The 16755-nt window shown below is 36.0% G+C and overlaps 1 protein-coding gene across 4 annotated transcripts in view; it reads right to left on the bottom strand.

Annotated features, from left to right (window-relative positions):
• Nucleotides 1–2845: 2845 nt before the first annotated feature.
• The window catches only part of VRK1 (VRK serine/threonine kinase 1), a 50915-nt gene continuing 37005 nt past the window's right edge, over nt 2846–16755 (bottom strand). For all 4 annotated transcript variants that reach the window (XM_032188985.1, XM_032188986.1, XM_032188983.1 and 1 more), the window contains 2 exons: nt 12061–12154; nt 2846–3494 (listed from right to left, as the gene is read on the bottom strand). In XM_032188985.1, coding sequence (XP_032044876.1) covers nt 3412–3494; nt 12061–12154 — 177 coding nt within the window. In that variant the 3' untranslated portion in view covers nt 2846–3411. The remainder of the gene's footprint in view (nt 3495–12060; nt 12155–16755) is intronic.

Genomic DNA, 16755 nt, shown 5'->3' on the forward strand with positions numbered 1-16755 from the left:
CAGCAAGATGACAATTCCACCAGAAGGTGCTTCAGATGGTTTTGCTAATAATTTTGATCAGCTGAAATGGAGAAAAACATCACTTCATTTATTTGGCTTTTCCAGAACCTGTCAAATCTGAGCAGAACCATTAATTGCCCCCTTCTGTATCCCCCGCAAGTCTCTCCCACCTTCTCCCAGAAAAGACACACTTCAATTTATTTTTTTCCTACAAGTACTCTGCATAATCAGCCTTTGTTCCCAAAAAGAAGTTTGGTCATCCTTTGTGCACTTCCTTTGCTAGAAGGAAGTGCCGTTTCTTGAGAATATTCATTGGAGGCTGGTACTGCTACTGCTGCGAACATGCAAGTGCTAACCACCATATATTGGCTTTTGTTTTAATAGCCTTTTAACCAACTTTGTTAATGGACTGAATGCAATTTAGATATGGAACTTGGCTAAAATGTAGCTTCAATTGGCTATTAAAATTTAAGAGCCAACTAAGATAGCTAATTACAAAAAAGCTCCAGTGATAATGCTAAGCAGAATTAGTAATAGCAAATGACAGTCTGTCTAGTCTTATTCCCAAAGGGAAAGAAACTCTTAACTGAGAAGTCAACCAGACAACGTGCAGAAAACCTAATTGCATTACTGGTATTATGGCATCCCAAATCTGGCAGCTCATTGGGACAAAACAGTGAGTAAAGTCTGTCAGACTACTCAGGGAAGCAACTGACCCCCTCCCTTAATGCTAGCTGCAACAGATATCGGGAATTATTATTTGATTTGGAGCTATTGGGAAATATTCTTGTAAAAATTATCAACCTAGCACCATCTAGAAAATAACTTATACCTATTCTGAATTTGATTCTCTCTCCAGATATTTTAGATTAGGGAAAAAATATAAACAATCTGTCTGCAAAACATTCAAGCACTAAAAGAAGCATTCTCTGCTTCATTATCAATATCCTCATTACACCATCAGCTGAAGTACCGACTAGTTCTCCTGTGAAGATTTATCATGTATGGTGGCCACTTTGAAACATAGGTAGCGGAGTCTTTAACATTCCCTACTCAAGTGTCTCCCTGCTGTGCCTGTAAATGTCAGTCCAGTTTTTTCACGGCTGTGCACACAGATTAGAAACAGCAGGAGAGCTTGGGAGTATGACTACAATACCAGTAAGGACACTTGTCTTCATGGCACTGCTCAAGTGATTCTTGGAATGCAGGACCCTGCTGTTTTCTAATATTTACACACAACTGGAGTCATCAAGAGCAGTAAATGCAGTCTAAAGGCAGCTTGCTTCTTTTGTGTTAGGGGCTTTACTTTCAAATGGGGATGTCAACAAAAATCTACTGCACCCTCCTCCTCTTCAAAAGTGGTGTATTTCCCCATCACTGTTTTGCAAAACAGTAAAAACATGTACAAACACATACTCTATGCAATACATACAGCAGTAGTGCAGACATTATCACAGCCTTCCTCCTGGCTCATCCTGGCCATCCCACAGTTTAAACATCACTGCAGTTTACAGTGAGCCAGAGACATTCATGCCCGTGAAGACGGTAGTTTTGCATGCTGTTTTTTGTGAGCAGAGACAAGACCTGAAGCAACAGTCACCTAGAATGGAAAGCACCCTTTTGATTTATAGAACACTTGCCAGTAAAAACTTTTTCTGAGACAATTTAGGGTGGGAAGAGTTAGGGGCCCCCACTTGTGAAATCTGCAGCTCAAACATTCAAAACAGGGATGCAAGAATTTGTTTATTGCAATTGGTTTTGGTAATATCAAAAGAAAGCATTCTTTCCAAGTTTTCAAAAAGTTTATCAATAAACAAGCTACTAAAATGTCAAACAAGTAAAGTATAAAAGAAAGACGTTAGCTTTGAGTATGCAAGACAAGAGAATACGATATACTTTCTTGATAATAGTTCTTCAGAATAGTTTATCACTTTTTGAACAAAATTATTAAATGAGTTAAAACAGCAGCTTGATTTGAGATTTACATATGAGGGGTTTCAGCAGTCCTACTGTTACTTCTGAAATAGAATGCTATGCTTAAAGCCATCAGGCACACTTTGCTATTACCTAAGAAAACAAGTCCAAAGACCAGTCACCACAAAATGCCACAGCACTACAATTTCTAAATATGTTTTTCCAGTTTTATTTGAAAATAACACATACCCTTGTTTTCAAAACATAAGCTCATCATTCATTCAGCATTTGATGCTAGAGCACATTTTTTCAGTGTATAGCTATCCAAGCATTACACAGCCAGCTGAGTGGTACACTGGACATCCACACGGAAACACAATCCATTGGCTCATATGGGTTCCTTTTGGCTTGCCAAACTTCATAAAGCAGTCTCCCTGATGACAATTATGCTCATGCCCTAATTATATGTATTTGTCGTATCTAAATGAAAAGTAATGGTATTTCACATAAATTAAATACTGCATTTTTTGACTTACAACACTGAAGACCCAAAGCCAAGCGAAGAAGTGCTTTTAAAAAGTTTTTGTAAGCTTACAAGTTTCTTGACTATTAAATAAAGGTAAAGCATTATTTTCTTATGAGAAGCATAAGTAAGTCAGGCTTTCAATAGAACGAGATAGCTTACAAAGTTATTCTTCACATTTATAATGCCTCTTTACTGGTATAAAACAAAAACCTGAGGAATGGGTTGAGGAGGGGCATGTTTTTTTCTTTTTTTTTTTTTTTCTTTTTATTTTTAATGCCCTGGGCCTTATGTCTGAAGTTCTGGTCTCTTTTTTCTTTCCAGAGAAACTCTGGATAATGGGAATAATGTGAAAATAATACAAACACCATGCAAAAACAAAATATTCAGTACCTGTCCTACGAAAAATTATTTAAATATTTTGTAACAAACTAGAAAGGAAAGGTGATTTTTCTTGTATTCTCTTGGTTGAAACACTTGAGAAGTATTTAAAAGATGTCTCTATCATTTCAGACTCCTGTTATCATCTGAATGTACATCTAAAGTGACCTGTTTTGAATTTAATCAAAATTTAAAGAAATCAGATACACTACGGTTCCTTAAAAAGTCCCCATAACAAAACTACATTGATGCTTCATTTCTACATTATAAAGCAGAAAAAACAACTTTCTTTTAGTTTGCTTTTATATACACAAATTCATGTCTTAAAGAATAAAAATGCATCCTCACTTTAAAGTTGGCAAAATTTTGCATCAGTACTAAAGTATACGTAAATTATTCAAATATTTTAATAAAACATTTATTCTTAAAAAACAGGTACAAACAGCAGTCCAAGGGTGTTTTTTGCTTTTTTACAGGAGTGATCATGTAAAAAGGAAAGTAATAGATTCCAGTGCTGCAGTAACTAAAAGAAAAAAAAAAAAAAAAACAGAGATGAGCTGAAGAGCAACATATTTTTTTGCTCCATTTATTATTTACTTCTGAACTCTCTTCCTGGTTGCTGTGCCTTTCTTGGCTTTTGGTGAGGTCATCTGCCGTGTTCTGGTAGCTACTGCTTCTGCAATTCAATCAAAAAAAGACAACATTTTCTGTAAAATAATAGAAATGGATTACAAGAAGATTCTTTGCAATATTTTAAGAGGATAGACCAACTCCAATTATCCATTTAGTTTTGATTTACATGAGGGAAAAATCAGAGGAATTTACCACAATTTCTGTGCACCAATATTGTACTGAAAAAAACACATTATGCACTTCAGTTTCTCAAACCACAGTTACATACTGCTGAGCCAATTTAACAGCTCACCTCCACCAAAAAATAGAGTCAGGTCCTCTTCCACTTGTAAACTCGTCCTTCCTCCCTGTATGCCAAAATCCTGTTCTGTGATCCCTCCCACTGTTGAGTCATTTCTGGTGCCCTCTGAACCTTGTGCTAAGTTGATCCAGCTCTGTAACCTTGTAAAGAACTTAACTTGTTGGTCTGATGGCTTATTTAATAAGTTGCAGCTGCCTAGACCATTCTGAACCAAGCTTATGAAAGAGTTGGTAGAAGGCACAAAGGTAGAAGAAAGACTTTTGTTTGGCATCATTGTTATATCAGTGCAACTTAACCTTCAGATTCAAAGCTATTATTTGACAACATTTTATTAAAAACCATAATGAACATAGCCATCTAAATAGCTTTGAAATGAACAGAGCCTTAGTAAACCTGGCAGGCAGGTTGTTTAAGACCACACTCAAAATAAAGGGGAAAAAAATGCAGCTCATTTACATGAATCACATTCATCCTGTCACTTTTGTGAAAATAAGATATAAATATATATATATATATATATATATATAAATATATATATATATAATAAAACTTGCTACCATTTTCAGATACACAGTAGCAATTACATGTTTTTCATCTTCTATTCATGGTATTCTCATGATTATTTTTTAATCCCAATTTCCTCCTTGAAGTCAATATGCCTATCTAAATTTCTCCCTGTTAGCCTATATATAACCCTAAAGTTCCTGTCAACTTCCTGATCTGTGTTACTGACACAGAAATGATGTAAGATTGAGTTTCATGGAAGTCCTTTAGAAAAAAGCTTCTTGCATAAGACAACAACAGCCTTTGAGCAGTATGAGTCACTGATCATTCAAGCTCAATGAGTAAATTTGGAAGAAAGAAGGAAGCAAAGAACAATGCTCAACAAACCAAAATAGTCTCCAGTCCACCCAAAACCAAAACCACACCAAGAAAAGCAAAGAATTATTGCCTATTTTGCTTTCATGTTTGTTCTATTTTACATAACTTAATTTGCTCTTAAAATGTTGTTTGGAAATTGAAAATGCCAAGATCAACTCTGAAGAATTTTCCCATTCTTGAAAATGAAACGGAGAATGAAGAAGTATTTTTTGTCCAAAATCATTTGCTGCATTCAACATAAAACTACAAATAGATTTTGTCAGACAATGCATCTTTGATTAATAAATCACAAAATAACCGACAGCTCTAGGGATGATTTCTTATTGAGAAGAGCAGCTTTATCAATGAAAGATCTATTCTGGCAAAACACCAGACACCCCCCCAACATCAACTGCTATATAAAAATCTGATCCATTCTGGTACCCTTAGAAGTTCTGGTAGCCAAAAAGCTATACAAACAGGTATCAAATTAAAGTGGCAGCTTAACTATGTAAATCATTCCTGCTCCCAGATGACATGCACAATACCTTTAAGTATTAGTTTATATTTAAACTCAAGTCACACAATGTTTCAGCAAGTATAGTTGTGAATTCTAGCAACACACTTCTCTTGTGAGCTTTTAAATTGAGTCCTTATAGTGGCCGGTATGTTCAGTTATCCTGTCAACCGTACTGGTTTTCCATTCTCCATCCTAAGATTTTTCCCTAGAATTTTTGTATTTCAAAAGAAAGTAGAGAATAACCAAAGTTTTCTCCTTAAAAAAAAAAAAAAAAAAAAAAAAAACTTACTCTTCCCTAGTTTCGTCTGAGGTAACTGATTTTGTTTTCATCAGATTATAAATCACATAACCTTATGCAGCAAAGGCAGGTGAAATTCATGCTCTAATATCAGGAAGACTGTCTATGAAAACAATGACCTTAGAAAGGAAAACACTATGGGGTGTTTATTTACAGAAGAAAAAGAATGTATTATCTAGTTTTCATATTTGTATTTCAGGAATGTAGTATTTCATGTAGTCGAGAACAATCCAAGCAAATGAAGGTTACTAATTCCTCATTCAGAAAGAGCTTACCCATTTCTAATTGCCCGTGCTGGAACACCAAAAAGACAGCCACCCTGCCTCCAAATTTGCCTTCATCATTAATGAGTTCTTTTCAAAGCTTTTCTAAATAAACACACTCATAGAGAATCTCCAATTGGATCATACCAAAAAGGAAAAAAAAAAATACTTGTCATGGCCCTTTATTCATAATTTCAAGCTTACACAGCAGAAATACTATCTTTAAGTATCTGATTAACTTACGTTAAACAAAAACCACTGCTGTCAACACATTTAGGTATAAATTTTGCAGCTATTTCAGAACTGAAGGTCTATACCAACAACCTCAACTGCTTTTTTCAAAATTAGTTAGCCCATTAACATATATTGCCCCTTTCCCACAAATTTTTCCTGTAGAAGAAACATCAGTTCTGTTTCTGAAAACAGCAAGTCCTGTGTGGGCAGCACCAAATGAGGGTGCAAACAAAGCTACTACAAGCAAGGGAGAGGGTTTTTACAAAGCAGATTAAACTGAATTACGTTCAGAAAGCAATTTAAATGAGGAAGAATTAATATAGGCAAAAATAAACCAGATGGTGTCACTGCACAGCTTGTTTTGAGACTGTAACAAAGTTCAGCAGTGGTATAGAGTCCCACAGGCTCTAGAGGAATTATTAGACAACTTGACTATGGTATCTGATCCTCTCCATGTAAACAGTATTATAAAGCAATACTACAAAAAAAAAAACAGCAGCACTCTATGTAGTTTTCGGCACTTCTCATTTTTCAGCTTTCTTGAAGGGCAAAATGAGGAAAAAAAAAACTGGAGTGGTGATCATTATTTCTAGCTCCCCAGAAAAAAAAAATAAAAAGAATTGAATTTATTTAGCTTATCTGTAGAAAGGGGAAAAAAAGGGGAGATGTGATGGTGCAGCTTTTCGTACTCATCAAATCTGCAACAAAGGTTGCTGCAAAAAATAAGCACAATTCAACGTAACTACTAAAAGTATCAAAAGAAAACATTTCATCTTATCAAGCCCTTTTCAGTAACAAGGATAGTTAAGTATTAGAAGAGGCACTGACCAGACATGTTTTAGAATATTCATCATGGAGGTTTTAAAAGGAAAATTTGCTATGTATCAAGATTAACAAAAGTGTAGGCAGAAAATCCTGTCCTTAAGCTGGTGTATGGAGTCCACCACTTTTTCATGTCCCTTCTCATCTTGTTTTCCAATTCTATTGCACACCCTTCTCATTCCACTTGCAGAAAAAGACATAAAAGTGTACTTGAATCAAAAAAAAAAAAAAAAAAAAAAGAAAATTTTCTATAAATGACAAAGGTTTCTTTGGTAAAAACAAGCAGAGATAGTCCCAAGCTTCCCACTTAATTGTCAGCTTTGATGAAAATGGACAGTGAGAGATTCTGAGCATGAAAACACCACTACTAAGCAGATGAAATCAAGTATGATGTAGGTGTCACAGGTGACTGCTAGATCACATATCATAGCCTAGAATATTTTAAAACAGCACAACATACAGATTTTAGACTTGAAGCAAATATCAGGTAAATGAAAAAAAATATCTAGCAGAAAGAATGCTGCAGGTGAGCAACTGCATCACTTGCATATGCTGAATTTACACCTTCCAAAGACTGAGTACATGCAAAGGCTCTGTAGAATGGTTGGAAGGTGCCAGCAATTATAGTCTGTACAAGTTCTTAAACTACACTTGCCACAATCATAATTAAACAATATAGCTATCACTTTTTGACCTCAAAAGAAAAGAAGCACAAGCAGTTGAGCGCATTGATCAAATACAGTAAGGTTTCTTTTTTTTTTTTTTCCCTCCTTCAAGAAGAAAAAAAGGTAAAGATGAGTATATAGTTCTGGCAGGCCTTTTCCCAGCTTATCCAGGGAACACTGCATAGCTGATGAAGCCCTGTAGCATAACACTTCTCAAACAATAATTTTCCGGTATTTAGAAGACTGCTGAAGAGACTGCAAGGGCAACAGGTAGCAGTTTTGGTTACTTGGTTTGTTCCCTCTTCTCAGCAGTTCTTTCCTCTACAAAAAAAAAAATCTGAAATTTGAGTCAGAAAAAGGAGCAGAGACCAGAAGAATGGAAATATGACTTGAATTCCAGGAAATATATGATTGCAGGGTGGGGGAAGAGAAATAAAGTTTGTACAGTTGTGGGATGTGTTTGGCTTTTGGTACTGTCCTGAGTCCTATTTCCCAATAGATGTTTCCTATAACAAATAAAGCCAATACACTTCTGTTGGAAAAAATGGGAAGACATCAGGACACAAGAACATATTATTCTATGGCTTTCTACTTGCATATTTCCTCAAGATAACATTGAATCTACGAATGTTCTGTTAAAAATGTAATACAAAGTTGTTCTAGATAAAACTGAAAGACTGATTTACTTCTATTTGTAAAAACAGCTTTACTGAAGAGGTATTAAAACAGTTGTACCTATACACATAAATCAGTAATCACACGCAGCGTGTATGTAAAAATAGCCCTTCTCTCCATCACACAGCAATTTGCAAGATGAAATAAGTTTTAGTATTACTTAAATCTTAAAAAAAAGGTTATAATCCTCTGTAAAATTCTGGGTCACTACACTACAAATAAATTTTTTATTTTCTGGAGAAAAAATTGTATTTCAAATTTTATATCTGAGTTTGAATTGCAGTACTTGGTCGGAATACTGCAGTGTATCTTCAGTTCACAGAAAAACAAGAAAAATAGACATCACTTTTATTCTTAAATGATGAAGCTATGCAAAAGTGATTACACAAAACAAGTGAAGTGATTATACAAAAACTTACTCCATGGAAAGTTTTCCTTACTTTTTTTTTTTAATTCACTTAAAATGTTACATTTCATTAGCAACAAATGAAAGAAAGGCGTTCCATGACATGCAACTTTAATGTACTTATATTTTAAAGGTGTTCGGGTCTTAAAAGTACTCAGAAAAAAATGCACAGAAAAATGCTTAAAACATTGATGAACGCTAAATAGAAAACTGTCTTCCAAGTAGACACAGATATAAACAGGAGCATTCCCATATTTTACGTATAAAAAATTAAATTTGGCACTTATCATCATGAGCAGGATAATATAAGTGAAACAACAAAAGAATAACAGACTTATAATAGTTATAATTATTATAGCTATTGTAAAGTACTGTTTTTTGTTTTTTGTTTTTTTTTTTCTGAAAATGTTTACACAAAGACATAAAATTAAGAGGCAAGAATTGACCTATAACATATGCATGGGTGTAGGCTACAAAGATGAGGAACAAGTAGTACCACAAAAAAGCTCAAAACCCCCCTACGATTTGCTTTCTCCTAAGGTTTGAGAACAAGATCAATAATTTTGTAAATACAAAAATGAACCTGAGTATAGATTTAATCCAACATTAAGTAATAAATCTTGCTTGAATCACGAAAGAAAAGATTTCTAGGACAAAAACCCCAGAGACTGATTTATGCAAAGCCACACAATGTAAATAAGCATAATGCTAAGTACCTATTAATTGAGAAATGCTATTAAACCTCTACTTTTGAATGCCTTCTAACCAATCCATGAGTGTAACTGTTTTCACATAGAGCTGTTCACATGGTTATATTTTTTTATACTGCAAGAGTAACCAAACGACCTCTGTTAAGGCCTTACCATGTTAGATGCTTGCTGTACAGCAATACAGACACACACAGTTCCTACCCCTAGCAGTATTACCTATTAAAAAATCCCATTAAAAAATGCAGGACTTTATATGTCACGTTTATGTTAGAACTTCACTCTATATTACCTCTATATTATTCCAATTAATAAAAACCAAAAATGTTTTTAAAAATCACGAAAGAAAAAAGCTCATATAAAAAATTCTGTTTGATACAACCCAATCTTCATCGACCCCAAGATTAAAGAAAACTCCCAGTGGTGGTAGCTTTGAACATAGGACTGTTTACAAATTCTCAGAAAACTATTATTTTTGCAGTATTTATGCTATTTTCACAAAAGTTCCTTATAGTAGCTGCCTATTCCATACATTGACTTTAAAAAGCATACTAGAACTATTAATATTATGCAGTACAGCCCTGCAGAAGCGTTGGTGGATATGTACAGTGTATGCCAAAACTTGGTATTTTGCTTTAACAGCATCATCACTTACAAATTTGCATATTTTACATGAAGGAGGCTAATACTGAAAATGGAACTATAATGAAGTGTAAAAAAAACCTTTCAAATAGTAATGATATCTTTTGATTGTATTTTGCTTGGTGGAAAGAGATTGACTATTTCAACATCATCCATATTATCCTGTAAGGTTACCTTTCACGGGACAAGCCTGCTTGTCCTTTCTTAGTTCTGCTCTTTCTTTCTCCTCTACCAAGTCTGGGTCTCCTTAATCTCAGCAGTAACAGACTTTTGTACTGGCAGAGTCCCTACAGACAACTGAGCACCATGGTGTGCTCAGACTGCTGCACAGCTGGATCAGGGTCTTTTGGGGCCAACTAATCTTTTGGACTGGATTGGACAAACTGAGTAATCAGATGCAGTTAACGCCAATTAGCCAAACAGCAAGAGTCTGCATCAATCTTCTTGCCATGTAAGTCCAAATACTCATGAGATGTTATTTGAACACCTCAAGAGTAAACCCTATCCAGACATATCTATAATGAAATAGCATTTCAAAAAATTGTAAACGTTCTTGTATGACTAAACTTTAATTTCTACAATTAAGATGCATCGGGAAAATTATCCTTTTTAATGGACAGTAAACTAGGATTTTTTTTTTTTAGTCACAGGACTTACCACATAAAGTAGAAGGAAAGTCCACGGGAACATAAAACCAGTCAGATTTGGAACTACAGTTCTAAATATTTCTGTAATCAGCTATTTCCAATTTATCAAAAGCACCAGAATCAAATTATGAAAGAGTTGCCTTTTCCTTCAACACAGATTTATGATCATGTTGTAAGTGGTAAAGTTTTTAATTCCAAATTTGAAAACAATGAGATGAAGAAGTACATGCATCACTCTATCTAAAATAATTTGGTAAGCCCTCCCCACCCCTGCTTGGCATTCATTAAGGTAAGTACTAGAAAAAGGCAAAATTAGTACCATTTCACTTGTAAATCTATTGAGTTAGCAAAAGAATGTTTAAATGTAAATTCGTGTTCATCACTGGTTTTAACCACTGGATGCTGAAAATACATGTAACTTCCCAAATACCTTTAGTTAAAAAAAAAATCTTAACGTTTCTAAAAAGCTGATGCTAACACCTAGATTGTAACTCCTGAAGCTCTTTTTCATTTCAGTCTTTGAAAATCTCAATCCACAATCCCAGAGGAATAAAAAGTGTAATATATAATATAATATAAAGTGGAAGTATATTCTGTTCATGTGCATCAAAACATAACTAGTATGTAGTCAGCTGTATTTTTAAATATTTTGTTACAGGGCCTTCGAGAAAATCTGCTAAAACCAAGAATAAAAGTCAGCACCATGTTAAATAACTGTATTTCCTTCAAAGAAAGTATAATCTGGCTAATGTTATTTTAGCCACTGACTGACTAGAAAATTCATAATAAATTGAGATCAACAATTCAAAAGGCATTCAAGTTAGAGAAATAACCACTGATTTTAATGATCAGAATTCTGTAATGTAAACAGCTGAAAATGAACAGATCAGTGTTACCTTCTGGAATAATACTAGCTTAATTACTTGTACTTTGTACCACACTGAGTAAATATACTAGAGCAAATTCATAACTTACCAATATTACTGTCTTTGTAATGTTACATTTTCCCATCCTGCTATACTCCTCCATCAATATTTTTTAAACAAGATTTGTTTTAAGGTAGAGTCTAACGCCACTACTTTATTATTTTTAGGCTACTTCACCATAATGGATATTTCCTGAAGCACTGCAGCCCATGAGAGAGCACCCACATATGAGCAGGGAAAAAGCGTGAGGAAGAAGTCGCAGACAAAGTGCTGTGTACTGACCATAACACACACTCCATGCCCTCCGTATTCCAGGGAGTGGAATAGAAATGTCTAGAGTGAAGAAGCAGAGCTGGGAAGGGCAGGAAGACAAGATGTTTTAATGTTTGTCTTTCTCACTACCAAAATTTACTTTAATTGGTAATAAATTAAAACTATTTTTCCAAGTTGAGTCTGTCTTGCCTGCAAGAGTAACTGATAAGGAATCTCCCCGTTTTGTATCAACCCAAGAGCTTTTTCAACCTCTTTTCTCCCTCTGTCTCACTGATGTGGGGAGTGAATGGCGGGTGTGAGCTTGGCCCTTAGCCAAGGTTAACCTACCACAACAGTATATGTGCCTGTAAGAATGATCTTCTGACTTACTAGAAGAAGTAGGCTTCTTTTTTGCTGGACTTCCTGCATCTTCCACTTCTGCTTCACTGCTCTCATTGGTTGCAACTGCTGCCTTTCTTTTTTTCTGTAAAACAAATGGCAATTGAACTCAAGACAAGGGAAGACCACACAAAATAGAAAATATCCTCACATGGTATTCTGTAATTTTAACCATTATTCCCACATATAATATATCAGGTCTCCAATTGTAGAGAAAATTTATTCATATATTAATACAAGAATACTAGTACTAGGCAACAGAAAATTTAGAAGTTCAGTTCCCCTATCGACAGATGACATTAGGAATTGAAATTTTAATGTATAAAAACACAACTTTTTATGATCAAAACCTATTTTTATTTACATTGTGTAACTGGTTACAAAGGAATCAATCTGAATAATCTTAAAGAACAAAGAAAAACATTTTAAGCAAAGTTGATGTTAATTGCTTTTTCTTTAGCAATTACACCTCATTAAATTCATGTTTATCTGGATCCTGGCTTCCAAAGGCTTTCTTTGCACAGCTTAGAAGTACCTAACACCCACTGACGGTACGTTATTATTTTTGTCTAATAGCAGCTACGGGTTCTGTTCCAAAGAGAAGCACTTGGGAAAGCTGAACCCTATTCAAGGTACATTATCTTAATAGTTCTATGCGTTTAAAGGTTTTATCTGTGTATTATAATTAAATCTTACTAGTACAAACTATTCTTAAGGCTGGAGATTTTTTTTTCCAAAGCCACATAATTTTTGCAAAGGATGAGTTGACACATATCCGTATCATATCAGAGACATAGCTGACCATTTTAAACACTAGAAGAGTTTACCTCTTCCTGAATTGTGTAAGACTATAGCTTTACTAATACAGCTTTAAAAGTGGTTACAACTTCACGTGGCTCATGAGAGAAGGGGAGAGTGCATTACATCTTTCCTTTCCAAAGTGTTGCTTCATGATTACCATCTAAACCCTGCTGGGCTGAACAGATTGGTTCGATAATTACATACAATAACTGCAGTGGGCAGGTAACCCTCAGCTGGCACAGGGCAGCTCCCCTGTGAGAACTTCCATATGCAAACTGCACTGATGGAGTGCATTAGGTACATCTTTCCTGCCGGTGCACAGGCCTGATTACCGCCAGCCAAGACTCCAAGGTTAGCATGTCAGCAGATTTGTGATGCATTAGGCAGGAATAAACACAGACACTTTTGTTCATTCTGACCAAAATTAAGGAGGACTATTTCAGCGCAGTACTGCTTTTATACGAGAGATAATGCATTCCTCCCAATTGTACTAGAAAACATTTTAAACGCTCATCAGAAAAACAGATATCCAATACATGCTACACAAAAGCAAAATACATTTATCTTGTTTCCAAGCTTATTTAATAAAAATGGTTTCTTAATCTTGATGCAGGTGAATTACATAGCAATAGAAATCAGACAGCATTCATCTGACAAAAGCAACACCTGCGCATCTGAGGCTGAACGTTAGATGGAACTACAAATCACTAAAAAACATATTTTACAATAGAGTTGTCTCCCAGTATTTCCCAGCAACTCTTAAGCACTAAACAAAAATAAGATGTGGTTCTTACCCTAAATAATTTAGTCAAGAGTTCCAGATACCTCCTTCAACACATGTTATTGTTAGTTTCTTGCTCAGCTAGAACTATTATAAAATACCACACACATGAACCAACATGCATGTATTTTACAGAAATTAAAAAAAAACTCCAGCACAACTGTGAACTGTGTTTCATTTACTTATACATCTGGGGAAACTTGAGTCATGATACAGAAAATAAAATGCTAACTTTTAATATAGAAGGCATCTGTGAGTTTTAGCCAGATATCCATGTACTGGAGAATGTCTGAGATTCCAGACCAACCATGATTATACGCAACCTTTAGTGCACATCGTGGCTCAATTAGCCATACAAGCTGACTGCACAAGAGAACCCTATGTTGTAACAATTTAGACAGAAGGCAAAAGTTCTCTTCTAGTTATGAAATAGCATAACTTCAAGACATGAAATAATGCTTTTTAGACAGTATTATGGAAGATCGCCCCAAAGGAATTGAAGAGTAGGTGTCTTAAGTCCTGCCAGAACTGAAAAATCAGTACTACCAAAATGCGTCAAATACTGTACACTAGAGGTTAACGTCTTCTTAAAGGAGGATGCCAGGCTCCATTTTTCTTTTCCAAATTAAACATCAAGCATGCCAAAAGAAATTTAACATGTGGTAGAATATACTGGCTTTCAGAAGCAAGATGCTACTGATCACTGATATATTACCTTTACAGAAAGCATTTTGTTCTGATAAAATTTGGAACTTTGAGAGAACACATCTTTCAAGCAGTTGTCAAGTTAAGCTTCTTGTCACTGCTCAAAATAATATGCTAATTGAAAATACATACATGTTATTCCATTCTTCCTCTGCATATCTAAATGTTCAGCAGTTCTGTTGTCCAGCTCTCTCTCAACTGGCAGATCTTGTCTTCCAGTTCTCCTGGCCTCTCATTAATGCATGATACCCTCTGGAAGATACCCTGACAGAAACGTAGCTAAGAACATCAGGTCCCAAACATACGTTCTGGGAAGGGAGACATCCCGCTGAAGACTCTCTTACTATTCAAGCTTGAAGGGAGGTGCAAGATACAGCCTTGGAAGGATAACCAATGCAATCTATTGGCCTACCATCACAGTTACAAGGGCTAGAAAATCCAGCGTAGAAACAAGAGTCCTTTGACCTGGTATTTTGTCAAAAGCAAGCAGACTATCTTACATGTTAACCTGCCTTCAAGCAAACAATCTTATTCCATCTAGACAACCTAGCAGTAGCTGCCATGAAATAGCTAGTACAAAGTGCACTGCAATATTAATCGTTAAGCTGAGTACCCTTTTTCAAAAAGGACAGCAACACCCTTTGTTTTACTTCAGTGCTTGAACGTATTTATGATGACTGAGTAAGTTGACCATGCATGTGCTTCTTGAGGGAGAGAGGGGGGAAAGGGCGCAAGTGTAAAAACATTAATTGATGCTAGCACATAAGAACCTACACACAAGTATTATCACACCCTTTGAGAATGGTCTTGACTGATATTGGCTATGTAAATAAGATTTTTGAAGTTCTATTCCACTGGAAATGTGCACCAGCCATCTCTGCTGGACAAGGACATTAAAGGTCACAGCTGCTGGCTCTGCAGCAGGCCAACTTACTCAGCAAAGAAGCCAGCCAACCATTACAAACAGATTTATTTATTTTTTTCCAAAACACAGGTCTCAAGCCATGTCGATCCACAGGGGGAACAGAAGAATTTACGCTAATAAACTCTCTTTTTGGACAGATCTTTACACTCGATTTGGCAGAAAATACTACTATAAAGACCAGGGCCAGAGAGTTTTAGCTAAAGTACTATTTACTGGGCAAAATGAAGCAAGGAAGGCTGGAGATAGATATATCCTTAGAAGACTTTAAGAGCCTACAACTTTTTTTCCGATGTCAGCAAGCAAGCAGAATTCTTTTAATATTATCCTGTATTGTAATTCTCAGTTCCCTGGTTCATGCTAGAGGAACCAATAAACTGCCCACCTGTTATTAACAAATGCAAATGCACAAGTAATAAATGCAGGCTGAAGTACAGGAATAATATTTATTGTTCAACTGCTTGCCCATTTTTTATTCTTATTATAAACTGTTTTAGCATACTATTTTCCTAAAACATAAAAAGTTCTTAGGCTGTATTCAAATGTAAGTCCAAATCTAGAGTTAAAGGCTTCTTAAATACAAGGAATAAAATACCCCCAGTCTACCACCATAATTAGGGTTCATAAATAACGTATTAGGTCACTGTGAATACAGTATGTACACTCCAGAATCAAATACATAGCATAAAGACGTATATTTAAAACTAAACTTTGAACTAGTCTTGGAAAGGAAGCTAATATCATGAAGTTCAACAAAGACAAGTGTAAGGTCCTGCACCTGGGCTGGGGCAGTCTGTATTGATGTTTGGAATTGAGGGATGAATGCACTGAGAGGAGCCCTGCAGAGAACTTGGGGGTACTGGTGGACGAAAAACTGGGCATTAGCCAGCAACATGCACTTGCATCCCAGAAAGCCAACCATATCCTGGGCTGCATCAAAAGCAGCATGGCCACCAGGTCGAGGGAGGCAATTCTCCCCCTCTGCTCTGCTCTTGTGAGACCCCATCTGGAGCACTGCCTCCAGGTCTGGGGCTCCCAGCACAGAAAGGACATGGACCTGTTGGAGCTGGTCCATAGGAGCGCCATGAGGACGATTAGAGGGCTGGAGCACCTCTGCTATGAAGAGAGGCTGAGCGAGCTGGGGATGTTCATCCTGGAGAAGAGAAGGCACCAGGGAGGCCACTGCCTCCCAGTATTTAAAGGGGGCTTACAAGAAAGATGGAGAGAGCCTTTTTATAACGGCATGTAGTGATATGACATGGGGTAATGATTTTAAACTGAAAGAGTACAGATTTAGATTAGATATAAGGCAGAAATTCTTTACCACAGGGGTGTTGAAACAGTGGAACAGCACCAGAGAACCTGCAGATGCCCCATCCTTATCTTGAAATGTTCCAAGGTCAGCTTTGAGCAACCTGGTCTAGTGGAAGGTGTCTCTGCCATGGCAGGGGGCTTGGAACTAGATCATCTTTAAGGT

The sequence above is a fragment of the Aythya fuligula genome, chromosome 5, assembly GCF_009819795.1.
Source record: "Aythya fuligula isolate bAytFul2 chromosome 5, bAytFul2.pri, whole genome shotgun sequence".
NCBI classification, from domain to species: domain Eukaryota; kingdom Metazoa; phylum Chordata; class Aves; order Anseriformes; family Anatidae; genus Aythya; species Aythya fuligula.